The sequence below is a fragment of the Staurois parvus genome, unplaced genomic scaffold, assembly GCF_062004578.1.
Source record: "Staurois parvus isolate SC_StPar_1 unplaced genomic scaffold, SC_StPar_1.0 ptg000096l, whole genome shotgun sequence".
Taxonomy (NCBI): domain Eukaryota; kingdom Metazoa; phylum Chordata; class Amphibia; order Anura; family Ranidae; genus Staurois; species Staurois parvus.
In genome coordinates, this window is record NW_028317892.1 from 17,647,027 (window position 1) to 17,673,050 (window position 26,024).

At 39.0% G+C, this 26,024-nt stretch overlaps 1 protein-coding gene across 1 annotated transcript in view; it reads left to right on the top strand.

Moving 5' to 3' along the window:
- Nucleotides 1–26,024, top strand: part of SHOC1 (shortage in chiasmata 1) — a 250,127-nt gene that overhangs the window by 154,157 nt on the left and 69,946 nt on the right. The window contains exons 15-16 of the mRNA XM_089670970.1: nucleotides 8,824–8,931; nucleotides 21,893–22,071. Of these exons, the coding sequence (XP_089527096.1) occupies nucleotides 8,824–8,931; nucleotides 21,893–22,071 (287 nt within the window). The remainder of the gene's footprint in view (nucleotides 1–8,823; nucleotides 8,932–21,892; nucleotides 22,072–26,024) is intronic.

Consider the following 26,024-nt stretch of genomic DNA (forward strand, 5'->3'; position numbering starts at 1 on the left):
GAGGCAAGAGTATCCACAACTTATTGTCTGTGCAGGGGGCCCTAAACCTGGATGAATTTTTTTGAAATCCTCAGTTTTGCTCATAATTCTGGCTTCTCCTGGGGTATACAAAGTACTATATAATATAGTATTAATTAGCCATTAGAAAGGCTCCCACAGTATATTGGGATACTGGGTGAGAAGGCAGGTCATAATAGCCTTGCATGTGCGTATTCTTTACAAAGTAAAGCTTCACCTCATTTACTAAGCTCTGGAACAAATTATCTTGCAGAGTGCAGCTGCAAAAAGCACAGTCTTTGATTTTAGTAAATCAGCCCCATATAGTTGCCTAAGTATGTGTTCGGACTAAGGGGTTTCCAAAGGCTCACACAAGACGTAGGACACATATAAAGGCATAAGCAGGCACCTGTACTGTATTACCTGTATTATAATTGTATTATCTCTTGTGCTGTTGACAATAGGGCCTTAAGCACACATGTAATAATAACCTATTACTCAAAACCTTGCATAAGCATTCCACCCCAAAACTTATTTGTATGTGCCAATTTTCCTCTCATAATGATAGCACAGACTTTTATACAGTGAAGAACAGAAGTATTTGAACACCCTGCAATTTTGCAAGTTCTCCCACTTAGAAATCATGGAGGGGTCTGAAATTCACATTGTAGGTGCATTCCCACTCTGAGAGACAGAATTTAAAAAAAAATTCAGGAAATCACATTGTATGATTTTTAAAGAATTTATTTGTCTTGCATTGCTGAACATAAGTATTTGAACACATAAGAAACAGCAAGAATTCTGGCTCTCAAAGACCTTTTACTGTGCCTTTTAAAAAGTCCACCTCTACTCCACTCATTAATCTAACTTAGTAGCACCTGTCTGAGCTCTTTAAAGACACCTGTCCACCCCACAGTCAGTCAGACGCCAACTACTACCATGGGCAAGACTAAAGAGCTGTCAAAAGACACCAGAGACAAAATTGTGGACCTCCACAAGACTGGAAAGAGCTACGGGGTAATTGCCAAGCAGCTTGGTGAAAATAGATCAACTGTTGGAGCAATTGTTAGAAAATGGAAGAGGCTAAAGATGACTGTCAGTCTCCCTCGGACTGGGGCTCCATGCAAGATCTCACCTCGTGGGGTATCACTGATGATAAGAATCAGCCCAGAACTACAAGGGAGGAGCTGGTCAATGACATGAAGAGAGCTGGGACCACAGTTTCAAAGGTTACTGTCGGTAGAACACTACACCGTCATGGTTTCAAATCATGCATTGCACGGAAGGTTCCCCTGCTCAAGTCATCACATGTCCAGGCCCGTCTGAAGTTTGCCAATGACCATCTGGATGATCCAGAGGAGGCATGGGAGAAAGTCATGTGGTCAGAGAAGACCAAAGTAGAACTTTTTGGTCTAAACTTCACCCGTCGAGTTTGGAGGAAAAAGGATGAGTTGCATCCCAAGAACACCATCCCTACTGTGAAGCATGGGGGTGGTAACATCATGCTTTGGAGGTGCTTTTCTGCAAAGGGGACAGGACGGCTGCACTGTATTAAGGAGAGGATGAATGGGGCCATTTATTGAGAGATTTTGAGCAACAACCTCCTTCCCTCAGTCAGAGCATTGAAGATGGGTCGTGGCTGGGTCTTCCAACATGACAACGACCCGAAGCACACAGTGGGATAACCAAGGAGTGGCTCCGTAAGAAGCATATCAAGGTTCTGGAGTGGCCTAGCCAGTCTCCAGACCTAAATCCAATAGCACATCTTTGGAGGGAGCTGAAACTCCGTGTTGCTCAGCGACAGCCCCGAAACCTGACAGATCTTGAGGAGATCTGTGTGGATGAGTGGGCCAAAATCCCTGTTGCAGTGTGTGCAAACCTGGTCAAGAACTGCAGGAAACGTTTGACCGCTGTAATTGCAAACAAAGGCTTCTATACCAAATATTAACACTGATTTTCTCAGGTGTTCAAATACTTATGTTCAGCAGTGCAAGACAAATAAATTCTTTAAAAATCATACAATGTGATTTCCTGAATTTTTTTTTTTAATTCTGTCTCTCAGAGTGGGAATGCACCTACAATGTGAATTTCAGACCCCTCCACCTCTAAGTAGGAGAACTTGTAAAATTGCAGGGTGTTCAAATACTTCTGTTCCTCACTGTATATCTGACTTCTTCTGGCACAAGTAAACGTATATCAAGAGCTTAAAAAAAACATTCTTATTACTCACCACACAATAAAACATTGTATAAATCACAGGGCCACTTGACACTATTTTGAAAATAGCATTAATCTATTTTTAGGAAGTATGTTAAGACTACATTTACATGGATGTCTAAATATCAGAATTTACCTGCGTTTAGAATACTTTCCTAAAAGCAGCTGGACTCACACAATGTAAAGTAATCATGTTATTCAAACATAACGATTAGCAACAGTTAGTTGCAGACAGTTTAACTGCATGTAGGAAAACAAGGAAAGTTCTGCATCCATGGTTGACTATCCGCAGCTATCTGCAGCTAATTGCACTCAGCTGCAGAAAGCTGCAGTGCGTTTAGCAGAAGAAAATTACACACTTCTCCGTTGGTATTCATTCTTTGCAGATTTGGTCTAACAATAGTTAGCAAGCTGGCAAAGGTGGACATTCTGGTAAACTTGTAAAAATTAACAAGATAAATTCTGATTTCTTCAGACATCAGGACAAAATATCCCCTAGTTAGATTCTGTGATCTTAGGGGACGTAACCATCTTCTCTTCATTTGCCTATCATCCTCAGAGTCTGTTCACACCAGAACGCAGTGTGAGAAAAGCATGTTCTGTGCACGTTTCCTGCACTGAAGATGACTTCACTGCCCTTGTGATCTACATGCTTGTGCCAATTAATTGTTAATAGTACCCCAAACGCAAATCACAACATATTGCATTTTTTGGACAACACATCGTATGGTACAGTAATACCATGCAGTTTGTTGCAGTTTGTTTTTCAAAGTAGTGCTGTTCGTGTGAACAGGACCTCAATCTTCTCCTCTCAAGCAGACACGCAATGGTACGCAATAGCTTTGCTCAGCAAAAAAAAATGCCTGAAAACGCTGACGCAGCAATCTGCAGCTAAATGCAGCTGAACTCATTTATAAATTGCAACTATCTTCAGGAAGTATTTCATACTTTTCAAGTGCAGATTACTGTCAGATACAAACGTCCATCTGAAAGTATCCTAATATGACTGAACATAACATTTTCATCCGACAGCATTTAGTATATATATATCTACTGATAAGAATTTAGTAATGGGGAAAGGTAAGCCTAGTTAACCTGGGTGATAACATCTTTTTTTATTTAATGTCTTTTATTACTGTTACTAATACTATTATTATGTTATTTCAATACATAGATCAACCATATATAATTTAGCAAAATACATACAATCCAATAAACTTCTTTACCCCTACTGCCACCCCCCTTATTCCTCCCTTCCCAATAGCTTACCCCTGTGTAAGTAATTCTTTCCATTTCTTTTCTACCCTTTTTACCAATCTCAGTCTAAACCCTGTATTCTCTCTTCACTTTGTGACTGTCCATTTATTCAGTTTAATTCTCCAACTCTACTACTGGGGCACTCAAGGTATTTATCAGATGTCTTAAAATCATACCACCTACTCCAATCCTTTCTAAATTTTTCCATTCTATCTTCATCTATATGGTATAGCTCCTCCATCTTATTTATATACTCGATCCTGTCTTTCCAGTCCCTCATTGTTGGAGGGTCCTGTGTCTGATTAGATGGTATAATATGCTATTTATATATTGTTTCACTGACATCTCTGTCCTATAAAATAGGCACACCCACGGGTCCTTTTGAATAGTTATCTCCAAAATCTCCTGTATATATTGAATTATGTCTTGCCAATACCCCTGTATTTTTGAACACTCCCACCATATGTGGGCCATTGTACCCCATGCCCCACATCCCCTCCAACATAGTGGTGAAATTTCTGGTCTTTGTTTGTATGCCACACTTGGTGTATAATACCATCTAGATAAACATTTATAATTTATTTCTACTCTATTCATATTCAACACCCCTTGCATCAACTTAAACATTTTATTCTTCTGTTGCTCATTCATTTTTGTACCCAATTCTTTTTCCCATTTCTCTAAGAATAGCGAAGGTTCAGATCCCATCCAATCAATAAGGATCTTATATATGCTAGAGGTTACATGCTTATGCACTATCCTAGAACTCAACATTTTTTCAAATGGAAGCATGTCCTCCGGCATCCTCAGTGGTTGGGGGAGCGTTGAAACAAAATGTCCAAATTGGTAATATCTAAATTCATCTAATGTATAAAATAAATCTTTTTTACTCTTGAAAAGTACATAATTTCCCCTGATCTACTAAATCCATTAACTGTACATTTCTATTTTTATACAATTTCCCAGAAATATTATCATTCCCTGGTGGAAAAAAGTCCGTATCTACCAGGGGCATCAACAGTGAATTGTGCTTCCAGCCCATTGACTTATGCAGCCCATCCCATAATCTCAACACCTCCTGTGTCAGTGTACTACTATTTCCATCTAAATCTCGAAACTTTTGTGGGATCCAGATAATCCTTTCTAATTATGTGTTACTTAATATACCTTCCGTTTTAACCCCTTTTCTCTTGTGAGTTGTGTGTCCAGTCTACCACCCATGATGATAACACTTACATATAATACTTCCTCATATTTGGCAGATTTAATCCTCCTTTTTCTTTGTTGTTACATACTTAACCTCATACTTAACCTCCCTGGTTAAGTATGTAGCTCGGGGTTAACTTTCAGTACCAAAAGCGGTAACCCCGAGCTACACTCGGGATTACCCTGCAGCGTTGCTCTAGGATTCCTTCTTGCACTTACCTTGTCCTGCACTTCCGCGATGTCCCCCCTGCAGCAACCGAAGCCATCTCCTCCGGTCGATGCGGCATCTGTCTTCTGGTTTCCGGTCCCTGCGAGCATCAGGACGTACGGGGGCTGGAACCGGCGGGAAATTTAAAAATGTTAAAAAGTGACATTCACTTTCTGCCATGAAACTGAGAAAAGTCCATGGCGTCCAAAAAGCATCACTTTATGTCAAAAGCGGTTTTAGACCAGCTAGAAAACAGTGATAGTAAATTAGAACCACTTGCAGAATTGAGTGATGATTCGCGGGGAAATTCGTCATCAGACACTGAAAACGATTTTGCGATTAAGCTCAGTGATCTGCGAACTTGTCCCTCTATTTCAAATTTCAGTGTTTTTGGTTTGATTATATTATTGAATTAAATGTATTATTATATTATTATTTTTTAGGATTATTTATTATATTATAATTTATGATTTCTTCTTTCAAATTTTATCATACCCAGGATGTTTACTAGACTCTTGTTTGGACAGATTTCAGTGAGTTATTCCTAAAAATTACAGGCCTACAATAAAAAAACTACATATTTCTATGCAAAAAAATGTATCGCTTTGAGCACAGAAATATTGACATAATCATACCGCTAGGGAGGTTAATTCTTGGTTTCTTATTAGTCCATATAAACCTCAGAATCAATTTTCTTCTTATCCTAAAAAAAGACCCTGGTAAATATATTGGGAGGATTTGAACCTTATACAGGATTTTTGGGACTATCACCATCTTAACCAGATTAATACGTTCAATCCACGAGACCCGCCTTATTGAGAGTTTTCTCACTCATCTTTAATTTAATTTATTAATGGTATATAGTTAACTGAATATCTTTATTGAGGGGGTTAACTTTATTCCCAGATAGCTTAATTCCTTCTCTCTCCATGTAAATTGAAAGTCTTTTTGCAGGGTCTGCATCGCTACCTTTGAAACGTTGATATTTAAGATCTCAAATTTTGAAAGGTTTATTTTCAGGTTTGACAGCTCCCTGTATTGTTTTAATAATCCCATTAAATTAGGGAATTGCAGTCTAGGGTTAACAATGAAAAACAGCATATCATCTGCATACACTGCCACCTTATGTTCTACTTCTATCTTAATTCATTTAATATCCGTGTTCTTTCTTACCAATGCCAAAAGTGGTTCCAGGGATAGGACAAAGAGCAACAGGAATAATGGACACCCCTGTCTAGTACCATTATACATTTTAAAGGTCCGTAATAGGAACCCATTCACCTTGACTGATGCAGAGGGGCCGTTGTAGAGCCCCTTTATCCAGTTTACCATTTTGGTCCCTAATCCTAATATCTCTATTGTATTTTTCATAAATCCCCAATCTACCTTATCGAAGGCTGTTTCTGCATTAATCGACAATATAATTGTTGGCTTCTTTCCTCTTTTTGATTTTTGTAAGAGGAGCAATGTTCTTAGACCGTTGTCTGTCCCTTTCCTCCCTGGAATAAAACCCACTTGATCTAAATGTATCCACTCCGGCATCAGCTCTTTCATCCTGGTGGCTAGCACTTTCGCAAATAATTTTGTAGCAATATTTAGTAATGATATCAGTCTATAACTGGCACATTGTGAACTATCCTTCCCTTCTTTAAGGATAACTGTGATATATACGCATGTAATGATTATTCTCTCATTTCCATCCCCTCACCTAACGCATTCATATATCTACAGAGTTTAGGGACCAGTAACTTTCTTTCTTTCTCTTAAATTTCTCGTAGTAGCCTACCGTATATCTATCGGGACCTTGGCTCTTTCCTCCTACTGTACTCCTCAGGGCCGCTCTAATTTCATCCTTGGAGATTACTTGTTGTAGAGCTACTAATTTATCTTCTGATATTCTTGGTAAATGTGCCGTCTTTAAAAATTCTTGTCTTTTCCTTCTCTTTTCTTCTTCTATTACATCCTTTCTCAACCAGGGTGCCCAGGCACCCTGGGGTGCCTTGAGGTTTCTTCAGGGGTACCTTGGCAAAATGTCTAAAAATTGTCCAAACCTTGTATATAAGCCAGCGGGTGGAACAAGCCTAACTTTTAGTTACACAAAGTCACAAGTTTTCATTGTGCACCATTACGACCTTCTAGCCTGCTGCGTCCTGACAACCAATGACATCATCGGTTGATAAGGAGGATGTCAGCTGCCTGCACAGCATCCTAATTTTACCCTCCCCTGCCCCTCTTCATTAGTGCTGGGGTCACATTAGTTCAGTGATGGAGAAAAACTGAGGGAGAAGAGAAACACTCAGTACCAGTGTGCAAAAGTGTATTTGATTTGGAAGAATAAATCACCTCTAATGTTGGGTGTCCTACATGTGTGTGGATGTTGCTGCGTTAAATAAAACTATTAGAATAATTTTTCACATTTTAGAATGGGGTGCCTCAAGACTGTCCATAATTTTAAAGGGTGCCTCGGGACTGTCCATAATTTTAAAGGGTGCCTTGACTGAAAAAAGGTTGAGAAACACTGCTCTATTACTTTTTGATTTTTAGGATTCACCTACTTACTATAGAACTTTTGGAACATATCAGCGATACTGGTGGTAGAGTATACCATTTCCCCATTCCCATCTCTGATGATAGCATCTTAAAGTGTTACTAAAACCACAACAGTAAAATCAGTCTGTATATACAGTAAAGCATGCGTGTTACACTCACTGTGGAATCTAAAGCGTTAATCCTCTGCATTGTGTAAAAAGGCCGTTTGCTCCTTTCTTCTCTCTTCCTCCTCCTGATAAGACAGACTGAACCGTAGGCATTTTTGCACATACTCAGTTTGGTGTGTATTGCTAAAGAGTTTGTTTTTTTTTTCTTGGGAGAGTGAATGTGACCAGCACAGGGCCAATCAGCACTGGTCAGACAGAGGTCCGGGGTTTTGCATCCTCCTAGAGCAGAAAGAAAACTCCTACAAGCTTTAGCTAGTGCTGGGCTGGACACTGATAGAAGCCACAAGACTTCTCTTACTTCTGATGAGAAAAGATATTTAGCAGTTTATATTTACTGACATAATTGCATTTCCATGTTCTGTGTACTGTGGGAGACCAGATATAGTCGATGCTGGGTCCTGGATTTAGTAACACTTTAAGCTTGAAGTGGTTAAAAACCTTACACATGAAATATGAACAAAGCGGATCCCTCTATAGTGTTTACTTGCTTCAATCCAGAGCACTAAGTGTCATTTCTGTCCACTGCCTTGTTCCTCTATCAGTATGAATCACTTCTGATGAGTATTCCTGACACCAAAAGAAAATGGGTAACAGGGGAGGGCACAGTCTGTAATTTATAGCCTCAGCTCTATTCCTGTGTGCTGTGTGGAGGGGGTGTGTCCCTTTCCCTCTAATCAGCTCTCAAAATTCTCCTCACTGATGTAACCTCAGCTCTCCACCCCCTGCTTTTCAGACTTGAGAGATCTTGTGTAAATTCTGCACTTCAAATGGATCTACTAAGCTTCATAACAAAGAAACTTGCACAGATATCATTTCTTTAATAGTGGCATCCCACGATATGATAATATAACTAAACATCCTTCAATAAAAAGCAGTATGTTAAGCCTGGGATCCCAATGAACTGCCTCAACTCTAATGATGATGTATATTACACTTAGAGTAAACTGTCAAGAGTTCTGTGCTACATGTGTGAAAAAAAACCCTGCATGTCTGGGGAGTTTTTTCACTTGCATTTTGCAAAGCAAATCACTTGAATCTGGGTCTTTGACAAACAATTCTAAAACACATGGTAATGTGTGGGACATGCTTTCTGGTAGAAATAAACCCTTTGGTGTGCAGTCTTGGATGTTTCAGGTAACCTTTCATTAAGTAGTAATACATAATTGCAACATTTGACATATTAAACAGATATTTTAATGTGTGTATTTTCATATTTTCCAGGAAAGAAAAGTAACAAAGACATAATACTATTCAAGAATGCATCTTTTCTACACATACTGGTGATACTTCGAGACCTTATACTGATGTGTACTTTAAATGCAGCACTAGGTATAGGATATTTAATTTGACATTCTATATTTTATCTGATTTATATAAAAAAAACTCTCCCCAAATCTAAGTCATTATTTATGACAAATGACAATAAAGTAAGCACATTGGTAAAATTAGGATGATTCCAACAGCCCAACCTGTATTTTTTTTATATGCTATATATGTCTAGCCATGCTTTACTTTCAGCTCATAAAGTTGCCAGTTGATGTCATGGGGTGTGAAAGCAGATAAGTAAAGATAAAGAAAAACATATTCAATTTTTATAGGGGGAAGTTATATTATGATGACTTTCTTATACAGAACTACCTAGTAAAACTACAGAAGGGCAATGATAAAGTGTAAAGTTTGGTAATCCATAGTGACCAATCATTTTTCAGGCCAGCCAGTAAAAGATGAATTTTGACTGTGTGCTATTGTTTTGCATATTGCTCTCAATGCCCATATACATGTGTTACAAACCTCAATATTCTTAATTTTGCAATACTGTATACAGTTTATTCATATGATATTGAAGACTGACTGAAGGCAACAAGTAAAATCAATAACAGCAATTGTGCTTAAATTAGTGTTCACTTGGTTTTTCTTTATATTAATTTATATCCAAATTTATTATAATTCACTTGCAGCAGAATCAGCAAACCTTCCACTATACTTCTGAGCAGTACCCCAGCATTTTTCTTAGTTTTAGATTTTCTTTGAGCAGAGATTTTGTATGGATCTCATTTGCAGAGGTAAATATGGGAACATAAAATATGCTTCATATCATATAGGAAACATGCATCTTCAACTAAAATTAAAATCTGGAAGTTGATTTCTGCAGAGATGTATAATTTAGAGGCCAGGTTTCACATTTATGGTTGCTTTTTAAACATTGTACCAGGCATATCAAACCTAAATGAGAGAGTGGGCCGAAATGAGTGTAATAAATCTGTAAGTAGCTGATGTACTGAGATCCACACCTAAATATTTGCAGAAAAGCGCTATAGCACTTCAGTAATTAACAAAATAGTGATAATAGCGTCTCACATTATTTTATCCCAGAGAAAATAGGCCATAAAACATTTCTGACATATTCAGCTGCAAAAATACAAATGTAGTGTTGCCTTTATCCACTAGATAACAGCTGGGCCTCTTTCATTTTAAATTCTTAAACCATTGAGGACCACAAAGTAGTGAGAGAGGGGCCATGTTGCCCAAAGAACATCCGTTTTACACACCTGCTGTATGCTACATAGAACTTACTTCACAATGAGAAGAAATGAATGTTCAAGAATAAGAACAGTGAGGTCAATTTACTAAAACTAGAACATGCAAAGTCCAGTGCAGCTCTGCATAGAAACCAATCAGCTTAGAGTTTTTTAAGCCAAAGCTTAATTAAACAAGCTGAAATTAGGAGTTGATTGGCTACCATGCACAGCTGCACCAGATTCTGCACTCTCCAGTTTTAGTAAATCTACCTCCGTGTGTGCTCAGCAATTAGCATAACTTTATATTATGGATCATGGATTTTGATGCCCTGAATATTGGGGTAGATTTCATGCATGGAGGAATTATATGGACCCTTCAAGAAGGAGGATTTTCTACCAACGAACAGACTGCTACTCAACACTTTTACTTGTTTTCACTTCTTAAGTGCTACACCTGTTTGTTAGTCCCTCCACTGTTTGCAAGTTGCTAGCAAAACTATCTTCAGCGTGATCCCTACATACACTCAGATTTTATTAGGTACACCTGTTCAATTGCTTGGTAACACAAATTGCTAATCAGCCAATCACTTGGCAGCAACACAGTGCATTTAGGCATCTAGACGTGGTGAAGACATCTTGCTGAAGTTCAAACTGAGCATCAGAATGGGGAAGAAAGGGGATTTAAATGACTTTGAACATGGCATGGTTGTTGGGGCCAGATGGGCTAGTCTGAGTATTTCAAAAACTGCTGATCTACTGGGGTTTTCACGCACAAACATCTCTAGGGTTTACAGAGAATGGTCCAAAAAAGAGAAAATATCCAGTGAGTGGCAGTTGTGTGGATGAAAATGCCTTGTTGATGTCAGAGGTCAGAGAAGAATGGGCAGACTGCTTACTGCAACATTCAGATGGTAGGGTCAGAATTTGGCATAAACAACATGAAAGCATGGATCCATCCCACCTTGTATCAACGGTTCAAGCTGGTGGTGGTGGTGTAATGGTGTGGGGAATATTTTCTTGGCACTAGCAAGGTGTACCTAATAAAGTGTCCGGTGAGTGTATATTTTCTTACTAATCTTAAGACATCTCCTTAACGTGGTCCTTAAAATTGAAAATAAAAGATGTGCTTTTTTGCCAGCTACCTACCCCCAATACAAATTGCTTTACAAAGCTTCCCAAGCTTGAATTCCCATGAGAATGTACTCCTGCAATAGGCTAGCATGGTCCACTAAATATATTAGGGCCCCCTCCCCATTGTGCATACCACCATTAAAGCAAAAGAAAACCCTGTAGGAAGAAAGTTATTAAATATAATAGCCTTACTGACAGCATTCAGCTATGGTGCCTACAGAAGTGTGCAATTCCTATCACCCCAAAATGATAAAACCCCAGCGCATAACAAAATTGTTCAGTTAATATACATAAGATGTGAGTTCATTCAAACAGTGCTCCGTGTTCATATCTTTCAACCAATCTTCCAATACATAAATATTCCTTAACACTGTCTTGGTGCTCAAACAATTCCAAAAAAAGTGCTTGGTGACTTATGTCCCTATTCACACCTCACTTACCAGATAGGTTGGACACTTTGCTTTTTGGGCACAAGAATCCAAATTGCTTTTTCTCTGGTGAGGTATGCTCTTGGGTACTTCCAGGGCTCCTTCCCAATGTTATCCATATACGCAACTGAAATGTGTAAGGCAGAGCTTACTGACAAATCCTGCTTTCCAAAATATAAACCAGAATGGGGGAGAGAACTCTCCATAGTGTAGTAATATTATTCCATTGATTTAAAATTGATTAATATCACACATTGTTTAAAACATGAATTGCAGATAAAATTGTACAGAGGTGCATTGTCGCTTTACGTTCGCAGAACACCACTGGTTCATGTGCACTCCATTCACTGGACGTGATGTCATTTGTTAAGCCAGGAATCGTGATTTCTCTTCAGCCCGCTGTCAGCTGAAAATGGGTCACAGAACTGCAGAACTAACTGCACTCCTGTGATCTTCTGGAAAAGTAAAGAGCTTTGGCTGTAGTTCTCCTTTAAGAGAGACAAACGATAGAAACAAGAAAAATCAAGATAAATGAAAATGGAGGCAAAAAGTGAGGATTAAAGTGGCTGTAAACCCTTACATATTCCCAGTGAAGTGACTGGCATCAGGTGATATACAGAGATTAAACAAATCCTCCTACATGAGTTGTATCTGTCTATTTGAAGCCCTCTCTACTCTAAAGTTCAGATTTTATACAGCTTGTCTGAAAGTTCAGAAGTTGATTGGAGGGAAGAGACACCCCTCCTTTTACACAATTCATACAAACAGAGCTGAGGCTGTCAATCTGCTGGATCTCCCTCCCCGTCACCATTATTCTCTTGGTGTCAAAAAATTTTGTCAGAAGTGATTCATGCTGATAGCAGAGGAAGGAGGCAGCGCGCAGAGATTACACTTAGTGCTCTTAATTGAGACAAGAACACACTATAGAGAAATGTGCTTTGTTCATATTTCATGTCTGAGGTTTACAACCACTTTAATGTGTTTCAGGTGTCTGTGTATTATGTTTGTACCCTAGCTAAGCAAGAGCATAGAGAATTTGGTGGTTGTGGGTTGATCGTCCTTTCTACTTCAGTTTCTCTCAAGTCCAGGAAAACTGTTAGAGGAGGAGAGTAAAGAGCTAACAAACCTTCAACCACTCCTTTGTGGTTCCCAGGAATATTATTAATATTATTATACAGGATTTATATAGCGCCATCAGTTTGCTCAGCGCTTTACAATATGACGGGAGACAATACAGCAACAGTACAGTTCAATATAAGAGGGATAGGAGGGCCCTGCTCCTTGGAGCTTACAATCTAGAAGGGAGGGGCTAGTGGTACAAAAGGTAGTAACTGTAGGGGATGGACAGGTTGGAAGAGTAGAAGATTCCATTATTAGCTGAGGGCAGGATAGGTGCCTTAGAATGCATGCTGCACAAACAGTACAGCATAAGAAATCACTGCAGGCACATTTCAGTGATTAAAGATGCTGGGTTAATTTCTGGGTCCATTCATCTTGCGTGCATTGTAGCAATGTGCGCTAGAATGCACAAGTTAACACACTTTACTGCAGCACATTCATTTTGAATGGCACCCAAAACATTAAACAGTGCAGAACACACTACTATGTTTTTTAAAATGGTTCTGTACAATTTTTTTTCATTTGTTGTAGAGTGTGACATTCCATTCGTAGTGATTGGGCTGCCCTATTGTGATAAAAATGAACACACGCAAAAACGTATGCAATATTGTGACAATCTGTATGATGATGATGATACTTGCATGAATAGGCCTTGTATGTTTTTTGGGGGGGTTCTTGCAGAGAGATAATGTCACAGGCATTATGAATAGGCACAATTTAGCAGCATTTTCGCAGATTATTATATTGTACAGGATTTATATAGCGCCAACAGTTTGCACAGCACTTTACAAAATGAAGGCAGCCATTACAGTTACAATACAATTTGGTACAAGAGGAATCAGAGGGCCCTGCTCATCAGAGTTTACAGTCTAAGAGGGAGGGTTATTCCTATGTTTATGACCAATTGGCTTTCTTTGATAATGGTATATAGATGTAGCAGTATGAACAAAGTAGTATCGGCTAATCCTTTGGCATGTGTGGCACGCTATGAAGTGGGTCTGCATTTAAATAGAAGGTCCACTAGATGGCAGCATTGGTCTGTTAAGTTTAAAATGTATTACATAATGCTGCTGGTACCTTCAGAAAGGGGAACAACCACAGGAATGGCAAGCAGTTTATGCTGAGAAAGTAAAACAAAAATAGAAGCTTGAAACAAGGAGAGTATAGCGCCATGAAGAAAAAAATACAGATAATCAGTAGGATTATGAATATTGAAATAGGAGGTATATATAAAGAGGAAGGTTAAAAGCAACAAATGTATGGAGCTGAGATCTAAAGTCAATCTAGGCAATTTATAGGTTAGGTTGACACAATCTAAATAAAGGGAAATAGCAAGTTATGACTAAGTGTATTATTATTGCAGTCTGGTACCAATTAAACTAGTCGTACAAGCACAAATAACATGTACTTAGTCTAATATAATATATTGGACCATTGAGGGTAGACTGCTACACTATTTTCTGAACTATGCAGAACAGTATTCTATAGTTGTCTTCACCTCTAGGCACTCTTCTGCCTGATATTAAGTCTAAAACAAAATAATTAACAATGGCCTAATCCATGGTCTAAGAATCCACTTCTAGATTCTAGAGGGTGAAGGCTTTAGGGAGCAATTAGTTGTCTGCATGGAAAACATAATTGCTATGTGTATATGAACCCTCATCAGAACTACTTTATATTACTGTGGGGTACTTACAAGCCCTTGTTTTGCCATTTTGTTGTCTTTGTGTTTAAATCCATCAGCAAAATTGTAGGGGAATGGTATGGCACTGCTTTAAAGGATAAGGTTCACCTTTTAGTAACAAATAATAAATGCACATTTTTTTGTGGGTAAGAAAATGTGCATTTATTATTTTTGTTTGCAGGAGCCTGTAAAGCATTGCACCAGCAATCAGCAGATCACTGTTGTCATGCAGGTCTCCTGCAGATTTGTCAGTATATCTCCTTGTCCGTACAAGCAAGCAGATATAGTGACAGGAAGAATGAATGAACTACCACAGCACCCCACAGTGCCGTGGTAGTCCATTGAGGACTACAAGCCAATAGCTGCTAAGGATGTCGGGACTTGTGGTCTCTCATTTAGAGAGGACTGTGAATGAGTGACGTGGCCAGGTGGGCGGAGCCCTGCACAGCTGTGTTTTTTCTAAATTGGACAGCTAGCATGGGGGAGGGGGAGGTAAAGCTCCCTCGCTGGTCAGAGCAGGGGCCGGTCTGATCCTAACCTGTTACATGTTACACCCTGAATATGGGTGTAACATGGTACAAAAGGTGAACTTATCCTTTAAGGAATGCCAAGACTTTTTGCGATCAAGTAACGTAGCAATTTAGATTACTTTACTTGACTTCTTGAGTTGATTACTTACTTCAGATTTATACTCATAGGGGGTACACTTACTATTTCCATAGGCTTGTCGAATGTGTACAAAAACCACCTTGAACGTTGGTTCTCAGATTTACACTCATAGGAGTACACTTACTTAAGGAAAATAGGTTGTACACTTTAGTTTAGTGAATGTTGTGAAAATCTACTTTGCAAAGACTACCCAGTCAAATACAAGGAAAATTCCACCTCATTTACTAAGCCAAGGGAAAAATCCCTTGTAAAAAGAAAAATCACCTACACTGTGATCAGCCTATTTGCCATTAATAGCTTAACACCATAATCTCATAACATGGTGTGTGAGATAAGAAGGGAACCTGCATTATTCATGTGTGCCTAGGGCAGCCTGACTGCTAAATACTACCTTGGCCCTGGTAGAGCAGGTTTCCTTTCTAAATTGAGGGTTGTGTTGTGTACTTTTTTTCCCCAAGGGATATTTTGTGTTTCCAGTCAAAAATTTGTACATACAGTTGTGTTCAAAATAATAGCAGTCAGACATCACTAACCTGATCAATCACTGTTTTTGGTAGAAATTATATTTCTACATGGCAAATAATTTACTAGCAGGTGTAGTAGAGTAATATAAATCCAACAGACCCAACAGTCATGACATGCATGCTGCTGATTCTGTGTAATTGAATCACTAATTGAAAGGGACATGTTCAAAATAATAGCAGTGTGGAGTTCTATTAGTGAGGTCATTCACTCTTTAAAAAACAGGTGGCAATTATTGCCCTTATTTAAGGAAGGAAGGCAGCAAATGTTGTACATGCTGGTTACAGTGCATTTCTCTCTGCAATTCTGAGGAAAATGGGTCGTTCCAGACACTGTTCAGAAGAACATCGTACCTTGATTAAAAAGTTGATTGGAGAGGGGAAAACAAATGCTTTAAAATGGCAACCAAAACCTGAAAGATGTGGAAGAAAGCAAAAAACTATCATTCGAATGGATAGAAGAATAGCCAAAATGGCAAGGACTCAGCCAACAATCAGCTCCAGGAAGATCAAAGAAGGTCTAAAGTTACCTGAGAGTACTGTTCCAATTAGAAGACGCCTATGTGAAGCCAAGCTATCTGCAAGAAGACCCCGCAAAGTCCCACTGTTGAAAAAAAGACATGTGCTGAAGAGGTTACAATTTGCCAAAGAGCACATTGACTGGCCTAAAGAGAAATAGCGCAACGTTTTGTGGACTGATGAAAGTAAGATTGTTCTTTTTGGGTCTAGTGGCCGGAGACAGTTTGTCAGACGACCCCCAAACACTGAATTCAAGCCACAGTACACTGTGAAGACAGTGAAGCATGGTTGCGCAAGCATCATGATATAGGGATGTTTCTCATACTACGGTGTTGGGACTATTTATTGCATACCAGGGATCATGGATCAGTTTGAATACATCAGAATACTTGAAGAGGTCATGCTGCCTTATGCTGAAGAGGAAATGCCCTTGAAATGGGTGTTCCAACAAGACAACGACTCCAAACACACCAGTAAACGTGCAACATCTTGGTTCCAGACCAACAAGATTGACGTTATGGAGTGGCCAGCCCAATCCCTGGATCTTAATCCAATAGAAAACTTGTGGGGTGACATCAAAAATGCAGTTTCTGAGGCAAAACCAAGAAATAGAGAAGAACTGTGGAATGTAGTCCAATCATCCTGGGCTGGAATACCTGTTCACAGGTGCCAGAAGTTGGTTGACTCCATGCAACACAGATGTACAGCAGTTCTCAGAAACAGTGCTTATACAACTAAATATTAATTAAGTGATTCAAAGGAAAGCAACATCTTCAAACATTTTTCAGTTTATATAGTGAATGTTTGAGTTTGTAAAGAAGAATACAAACACTGCTATTTTTTTGAACAGTCTAATATTCACTTTTCTACAATTTTTTTTAGAGGAACAACACAAATTTGATATTTTTTTTCATGTTTTGATTTGGAATAGAATGTGTAGTGTTCCCAATGCATTTGTGTGTATGGAAATAAAAGCTATTAGAAGGATTTTGAGCTTTATTCACTTTTTTAAACACACTGCTATTATTTTGAACACAACTGTATGTGTCTTTTACTTTAAATTGCTGTAAGGTAAGATAAATGTGATCATCATGAGATGTCCAGAACAACTAAATCATAAATTCTTTGCCATGGTTACAACAAAAACTACATTCTATAGTCTATCAAACCATGTGACTCATGAAAGTCACTATTGCCAGATGGATAAAAGGGCATGTAGGAATGCCTTTTAATAGCTTTAATATGTCTCAGTGTAGCATTAAATCTATTCAGACAAGCCTATTTAAAGTTGTAAGAAACAATAAAAAACAGAAAACAACTTAAAAGGGTTAGTGCTGAATATTTATTTATAATTTATACATATTATTCTCAATATATTTATATATATATATATATAATATATTCCAAATGTAATTTAAAACATTTTTTAAGGCCAGTTTCACATTCTGTTATGTGTTTTAGTGCATTTTCTGGAAGTGCACCAAATGTCCTGCGTGCTGCATCTTTGGTGTGCTTTCAGAAAATGCAACAAAAATGTGCAACTTAATAGAAAGTCTATCAGAAACCGTGGGTTAACCACATGAAAAACGTGGACACACCCACACAGCAGTGTGAAACCAGCCTAAATAAACTAACTTTTCCATTAATTTTTTCACATTACTATTAAGAATTTCTCCTGTAAATAAGTCCAGCAAACTGGTTTTCTTTATTGATTAAGGGGAACCCTTTGAAACCCCAGAATGTGTAGCATTTTACCAAAGGGTTTTTCAGCAAATTCTGGACTTAAAACATGTTTGGCGCTTCTTTCCTCTTCACATATCACATTCTTATTGCTTTTATATTATATTTACCTGGGTGATTTATGCTTTCTATTTAAAGCATTTATGGAGTAATTCTCCTCTACTTTGTGGGATTTGTAGTGAGCCCTTCTGTGATTTTAGCCCATAGATATATGAATTCCCTTACCGGATAACCAGGATCTCCAGATTATGAAAGATCCCTAGCGCAGGATACACCAAATATGAGTCATACCAGAGTATGGAAACAACCTCCTCACCAACCAAGTCCACCAATTTATTTCATGAAAGTATACTCACAATCATCTCAGGGTAACAAAGGCTTAAAAACACCACGCTGTGATACACCAGCGGATGTGATGACATTACAGGCCACTAGCCCCTCCATATGCATTTCATCTATGCAAAGGACATCCTCAGTCCTTTTATGTCCCCTAAGATAATCTGGAGATCCTGGTTATCTGGTAAGGGAATTCATATATCTAAGTCTGAGGTGGTTGGGACTGAAAAACGTGGAACTGTGGCATTTCATTTTCACACAAAATTTTACACTGTCCCCCTAGTGGAGCCCTGAAATATTCTATTGACCCCTAGTGGAGCCCAGTATATCTCTTTGGGAGAGGACTTTCATTTCTTTTTTATCATTGTTTGATTTATACTAAATATGCTTTTTATTTTTCCACTTTATTGGTGCTTTTATTTATTGATGCTGGTATTATCTGTATCACTTTATAATTTTCATTGTGATTTTTTAAAGGTTTATTTTCAAAGGTTTTGCGCTCTCTTTGTTTATTACAGCCACTACTTAATGACACCGTAATCTATTTTTCATTAAATCATTTCCAACTGTGGTTTTTTGCCTCTTTGTAAGATCCTCTGTGAGCTACTGAACTTCTGCTTTTCCCCCTCACTTCTGTTTGTTTGGATCGAACAGCTCATTGCAGCTGTGGTCATGTGCACCGCTCTATGCACACTAGGCAAGTTCATAGTCCATGGTCCATCTCAGGAGCATGCAAGAAAGGGTGACTACATTCCTACATACAGTGGAACCATGGAAAACAAATGTAGTTACCCTCTAACACAGGGGTGTCCAACCTTTTGACCTTCCTGCGTCACATTAGAAGAAGAAGAATTGTCTTGGGCCACACATAAAATACATAACAATAAAGATAGCTGATGAGTAGAAAAAGTCAGGCAGATCACAAGTTAAAGTGATTCTAAAGGCTTTTTTTTTTTTTTCAAATAACAAACATTTCTACACGTATCTGCTGTGTGCAGTGGTTTTGCAGAGAGTAGCGCAGATCCTACTCTTCTTGGTCCCGCGCCAGAGTTCCTGGCCACTCCCCCCCCATCAGGTGCCCCTACAGCAAGCAGCTTGCTATGGGGGCACCTGTGCATGCACACTCCCCAGCCACTGCTCCATGTGTCCATTCGCATACGGAGCCGCTGCTCGGCCCCAACCCCTCTCTCTTCTTCTTGGCTGTGATTGACAGCAGTGGGAGCCAATGGTTCCCACTGGGGATGCCCTTCATTTATACCTTCATAGAATGCATGAAGGTAAAAAACCTTGAGCCTTTACAACCACTTTAAGGATCACTGATGTAGTGTTATATCTTTTTTGTAATATTCTTTATTATAAAAGTAAAAGAGGACGACATAAAACTACCGTGATATTTGACCCTGTATTTGATAAACTAACGCATCACTATCTGGTTGGATGGATGTAGTAGCAATTCGCAATGAATTCTCAAGATGCTCAAGGTGCTCATCAGATATTTTAGTTCTAATTTTGCCCTTCGTGTGCTTCATTCTTGACAATAGTTGATCACAAATTTAGGTGCTACTGAAAACTAAGGACATAAATAAGACATAATTGTGAAGAGTGGGAGATTTATTTTTTTTTGGGAAGGTAAAACTTATAAAAGTCTAGTAAAGAGACACTGTCAAAAATGTATTTGGCTGCATGTGTTCACTAAGTGTAAAAGCATTTTTTTACAAAAAATTATTAAAAATAACTCGACCTCCAGAACATTTACCCCCCCCCCTTCCTGACCGGGCCTTTTTTTTTGATACGGCACTGCGTTACTTTAAGTGCAATGCTATATCCAAATAATAATATAATTTGTCCTTTTTTCTCACAAATAGACCTTTCTTTTAGAGGTATTTGATCAACGCTGTGGTTTTTACTTTTTTGCATTATAAACTAAAAAAAACCAACAATTTTAAAAAAAACAGTATTTTTTATTTTCTAAAACATATCAAATCAAAAAAATTTAAACTCAAATTTCTTCATAAATTTAGGCCAAAATTTATTCTGCTACATATTTTTTGTAAAAAAATTCCAATAAGCGTATATTGATTAGTTTGCGCAAACGTTATAGCATCTACAAACTTTGGGACATATATGTTTTCGATCGCTGACTTATAGCAGGACTGTGATATTGTGGTGGACATTTTTACACTAACTGACACTTCGTAGGAACCAGTGACACTAATACAGTGATCAGTGCTAAAAATATGCACTGATCACTGTACTAATGACACTGGTTGGGAAGGGGGTTAACATCTAGGGTGATTAAAGGCTTAAGTGTGTGCCTAGCTATGTGCTTGGTGTACACTAGATGACACTGGTACAAGGGGAAGTGATGGATCCTGTTTCCAATTTTGTAGGGACACATGATCAATCACTTTTTCACTTTTCCCTGTCACAACAGAGCCGTATTCTTCATCAGGAGTCCTGATGAAGTCACGTGACGTAACGCGTAGGGCATGCCGATGATGTCAAGCCATAAACCAGAAGTGCACGTGCCGCCATTTTGGATAAGGGATCTATGCACTTTGATTCAACAATTATACTGTATAGTGAGTCTTTGATCCTGTAGTGGACACTTTTAAATGTGAATGTATTTTGATCAGTTTTTAATAAAGTGGGTTGTATTTGGCTATACTTCACTATATGGGGCATTTTTTCATATGTCTGTGGAGCATTTTGGAGATTTTAAGTGCTGACAGTGGTGAAGATTTATGTACCAGTACACCCTCCCAGGTTAAAGGAAAAGGCGTAGTTTGACCTGAGTGTATGGGTCAAACCTGAAGGTGAGCGCAATAGTGTGTCAGAGGTGGTTAATCACTAAGGGGTGACACAGGAGCACCGTATATGTGTACACAGTAGCGTGATCACACACACCCACTTGGAGCACAGCGGATTTAAAGGGATGGTTTACCTGCATTTTGAGACCATAGTATTTGGGCGCATGTCGATGGTGTATTTGGAACACAATGCACAGGAGATATACTGCACAAGCACATGTGAACATATTGGAGTGTTAAAGGGACAGCTCACTATTTTGTAAGGTTCATTTGATATTTGCATACACTATTCATTTAGCACTGGTATATGCAGTTTTATGGATATTCATGTATATGTGTTGATATTTATTGTGATATAGCACATATTAATGTCACATAGCACACATTTTTGTTTTCACTATTCACATATGCAGGTTGGATTTATTTAGCACCATATTTGTATTTATAGTACAGCACTGCATTTTCTTTTATTTATGGTTTACATGTGGGAACACAGTACATGCTAGCTGAAATACTTGTTTCATAAGCGGTCCATTGCATTGACTCTCATACATATACAGAGACTAGTGTTGCTTTGATGCAAATTGTAAAAGGGACCTGCTTTCTCTAAGGAGAAGATTGCAAAATATTAGTTGACATTATTTCACATTTAACTTACTTAAAAAAAGTAAACATTTTACTGTTAAGTGCTAATAATGATAAAGAAAGCACATAAAACCACTATACATTCCTTTTAAGTATTGTAGTCTATACAGACTCCGAGTCTATACAGTTACAAGGTAACGATTAATTTTACTAATCTGCTTCTTCATAGAATACTTGTGTAATGCAAAAAGCATGTACAAAAGTGTACTGGAATCTTGTTTAAATGATGTTTGGAGAAAGCTGAGGATCATTCAGATTGTACAGGATAAAACAAAGGAAGCAAACCCCAAAATCACAGCCCTCTTACAGTGGATGGAAGAGACACATGCAGAACTGAAGCAACTTAAAGTAGGTTATCCGTAATGTATGTATTTGAAAAGAAACATGATATTTTGTTACTGACTTATTACTGACTTATTACCTCTCTCCCAGAGCTGTCATGTAGTTGACAGAGGTAACCTGGGCAGGACTGATAAGACTCTAACGTAGGGGTCTCCAAACTTCAGGGAGCTAGACTGAGGCCAGTGGCCTGGCATCAGTGAGAATAAACAATACCCCATCATTCATATTAGTTGTAGGAATAGTGCCCCATCATTGGTATCCGTTAGAGGAATAGTGCCCCATCGTTGGTGTCAGTGGGAGGAATAGTTCCCCATCATCGATGTCAGTGAGAGGCATAGTACCATATCATTGGTATCAGTGACAGGAACTATGTCTCATTGTTGCTGACAGTGGGGGGAATAATGCACCAAGGGCCAAATAAAAGTAAGTAAAGGGCCTCAGTTTGTAGACCACTGCTCTAAGGGATATCAGTGCAGAAGAGGCACCGTGTTAACAGCTCGCTACAGAAATGGACAAGTTTAGTGGATTTCTGGAAGCATCAAAAAAATACAACTAAACACTTTCAATGGTATTATTAAAGATTAATTCTATCTATGATTTTTTTTTTACAGTTACTCACCACTCTGAGATATCAGTGCAGAAGAGGCACTGTGTTTTCAGTTCAAAGTTATGAATTCAGTGGATTTCTGGCAGGATTAAACAGGCATAAGAAAACACTTTCAATGGCATAATTAAACAGTAATTCCAGTTATGGCATTTTTACATAGTTACATCAGATCAGCTTGGACCGATGTAACTATCCATATATCATACCTTCGGGATCACTTTAACAGCTGGAAATCACTGTAGTAGACAGCGCTACTACAGTGATCTCGACTAGCTTCTGTGTCCCATACCGAGTAGCTGCCCTAGTTCATTGTGAACACAGGAGGTCAGTCACATGGCACAAGCACTAATGAATGCAAAGCATTCTCTGATTGGATGAGGTGGGGCTCGGATGTTATTAATATTAACTGCTTAAGCACCGCCATATAGCAGATATACTGCTACAGGGCGGCACCTGTGTGCAAAATCACATATATATATAGTGATTTTGCATTTTGGGGTAGGTGGTGCACACGAGCTGCGCGCACGCCCTACCTGCGCTGCCATTTGCAACCGCGGATGTCAATCACCGGGTCCCAATAATTACCCACTGGCGCCCGGTGATTACCGACAATCACTGATGGGGAGGAAGACTGTTTTTTTTACAAACAGTCTTCCTCCCTGTCAGCTCGAGCACACTGCTCGGGGTGACTGTGCTGTGCTTAAAGTAAAGCACACACCCCGCGCCCCCTAGTAAAACAGTCCCAGCACATAGTTAACCCTTTGATTGCCCCTTACATTAACCCCTTCCTGCCCAGTGCCATTAGTACAGTGTCAGTGCTTTTTATTAGCATTGATCACTGTATTGGTGTCACTGGGGATGTAAGTGACGCCAAGTTAGTTCCCCCCAGTGTCAGAATGTCTACTGCAGTCCCGCTAAAAGTCACTGATCGCCGCCATTACTAGCAGAGCAAAAAAAAATCCCAGTATCTATGCGGCCATTTGTAAACGCTATAACTTTCACGCAAACCAATTAATTTACACGTATTGGGATTTTTTTTTAGCAAAGACATTTTGCAGAATATATTTTGGCCTAAATTTATGGTGAAATTTGATTTTTTTCAAATTATACTGGACATGTTTAATAGCAAAAAGTCCAAAATATTGGGGGTTTTTTTTCAAAATTGTCGGTCTTTTTTTGCTTATAGCGCAAAAAATAAAAACCGCACAGGCAATCAAATACCACCGAAAGAAAGCTCAATTCATGGGGAAAAAAGGATGTAAATTTCATTTGGGTGCAGCATTGCATGACTGCACAATTGTCAGTTAAATAACACAGCGCAGTAACGCAAAAAATGGCCTGGTCAGGAAGGGGGGTAAATCCTCAGGAGGGCAAGTGGTTATACAGGATTTATATACCGCAAACGGTTTGCACAACCCTTACAATGACGGCAGACATTACAGTTACACGGTAATTCAATACAAGAGGAATCAGAGGGCCGTACTCATTAGAGCTTACAAGCTAAGAGGGAAGGTCAAGTGATATAAAAGGTAATAACTATGGATGATGAGCTGATGGAGAAAGTAAAAACACAGGAAGGATAGCCTTCTTTAAAGGGATGGGTTTTCAGGGATCACTTAATGATGGACAGATAGGAGATAGTTGGACAGATTGGGGTAAGGAGTTCCAAAGAATGGGAGAGGCTCTGTAGTCCTGGAGGTATGCGTGGGAGGAGTGGATGCTAGAGCGCAGGAGTTCTTGAGAGGCCCGAAGAGAGCGGTTTGGTTGATATTGTGAGACTAGGTTAGTGATGTAGCTGGGGTCAGAGTTGTGGATGGCTTTGTAAGTTGTTGTTAGAATTTTGAATTTTATTTGTTGGGTGAGCGGAAGTCAATGGAATGACTTGCAGGGAGGAGTAGCAGACACTGCACAGTTGATAGGGTGGAAGAGTCTGGCAGCAGCATTCATGATGGACTGGAGGGAGAAAAGCCAATGTAAAGATAAGCCAATGAGGAGGGAGTTGCAGTAGCCAAGACAAGAGATAACCAGGGAGTGAATTAGAAGCTTTGTGATGTTTGTTAAAAACGGGCGTATTTTGGAGATTTTGTGGAGGTTGAGTGAAGAGTGAAGCAGCCAATTAACCCTTTTATAAGTGCTAATATGCCTATTGCAAATGTGCAATGTATGTGATGTAAAACACTGACCTTTTCCTCTTCCAGCTTCTGCTGGCATCCCCCTCCAGGCTGCTAGAGAGTCCCAGGCAAAGTGTACTTGATATCACTCCACCTGGCAGAGGAGCCAGCACCTCAGAGAAAGCATCAGCTTATGCAGCTCATGCTCCCTCCGTGGCTGCTCTGGATGCTCTAGAATGGTGGGTCAGCAACCCGATGATCGTAATCTGGGCTTGCTGATCCTCCATCCCAGAGGACACAGGCCATAGGCTGAGAACCAATGCTTTAAAGCAAAATTACCCCACTCTTTTTCTTTGTCTGTTTTATTTTTTTTCATCTGTATGGTGCAAAAGAGCTTTCCTCTTTATCTTAGTCAAGCCTTCTATTAAAGCCTGTCATTCTTTACATGGGGATACTTGGAAGATAATCTCAAATCTTTCTCTCCTATCTCCTAAACTGGCCATACACTAATACATTTTCTAACCAATGTTTATAGGAACATTAGAAAGGAAATTTGTATGAAAATTCTCATTAAATTCAAAGACTTGACGAATTTTGTTTGAAAGTACCTCAAAACTATGGTTGCTTTCAACATTTAATTTTGGAACAATTGGACTTTCTGGAACAAAAACTACCTACACTGTTAAGAATTTGTTCAAGAAAATTTTTCCATCCTGCTCCTGCTCAAATTTTCTCATCACTGCAGCTGAAAACAAATGTCAAGCTGAACGTGCCAACGATTAGAAAATCAAATAAAATTGTTCTTAAAACTAAATATTTCCAATGAAATTCTACTAGTTTATGGCCAGTTTTATTTTATGTGACCCACAACAATATGACAGGTTCTGCTCGGGTCTCCATCAGTCCTCTTGCATAACAAACCGCTAGCAGTGTCGACAAGGACAGAGCTCGTCCCAGCTCAAAACATCCAGCAGGCAAAGGGAGACCTAGAAGTCGCATATCCCGAAGATTAAGCTCTGGGGGCGGAGTGAAAAGTGTTGGGGCTGTGGCCTGGTCGGAGCTCAGGCTGAAACTGTCATATACTTCCTCACAGGGTTTTGTTGAGATGTGCAACTTCTAGGATTCCCTTTCCCTACCACTTTTTCTCTATCCTTGGGGGTTCCAGTTAAGAGTCATAAATGTGATATCAGCCTCTCCAACCCCACTTTCTCTTTTTTTATTGTTCCACCTATTTCAGCTTT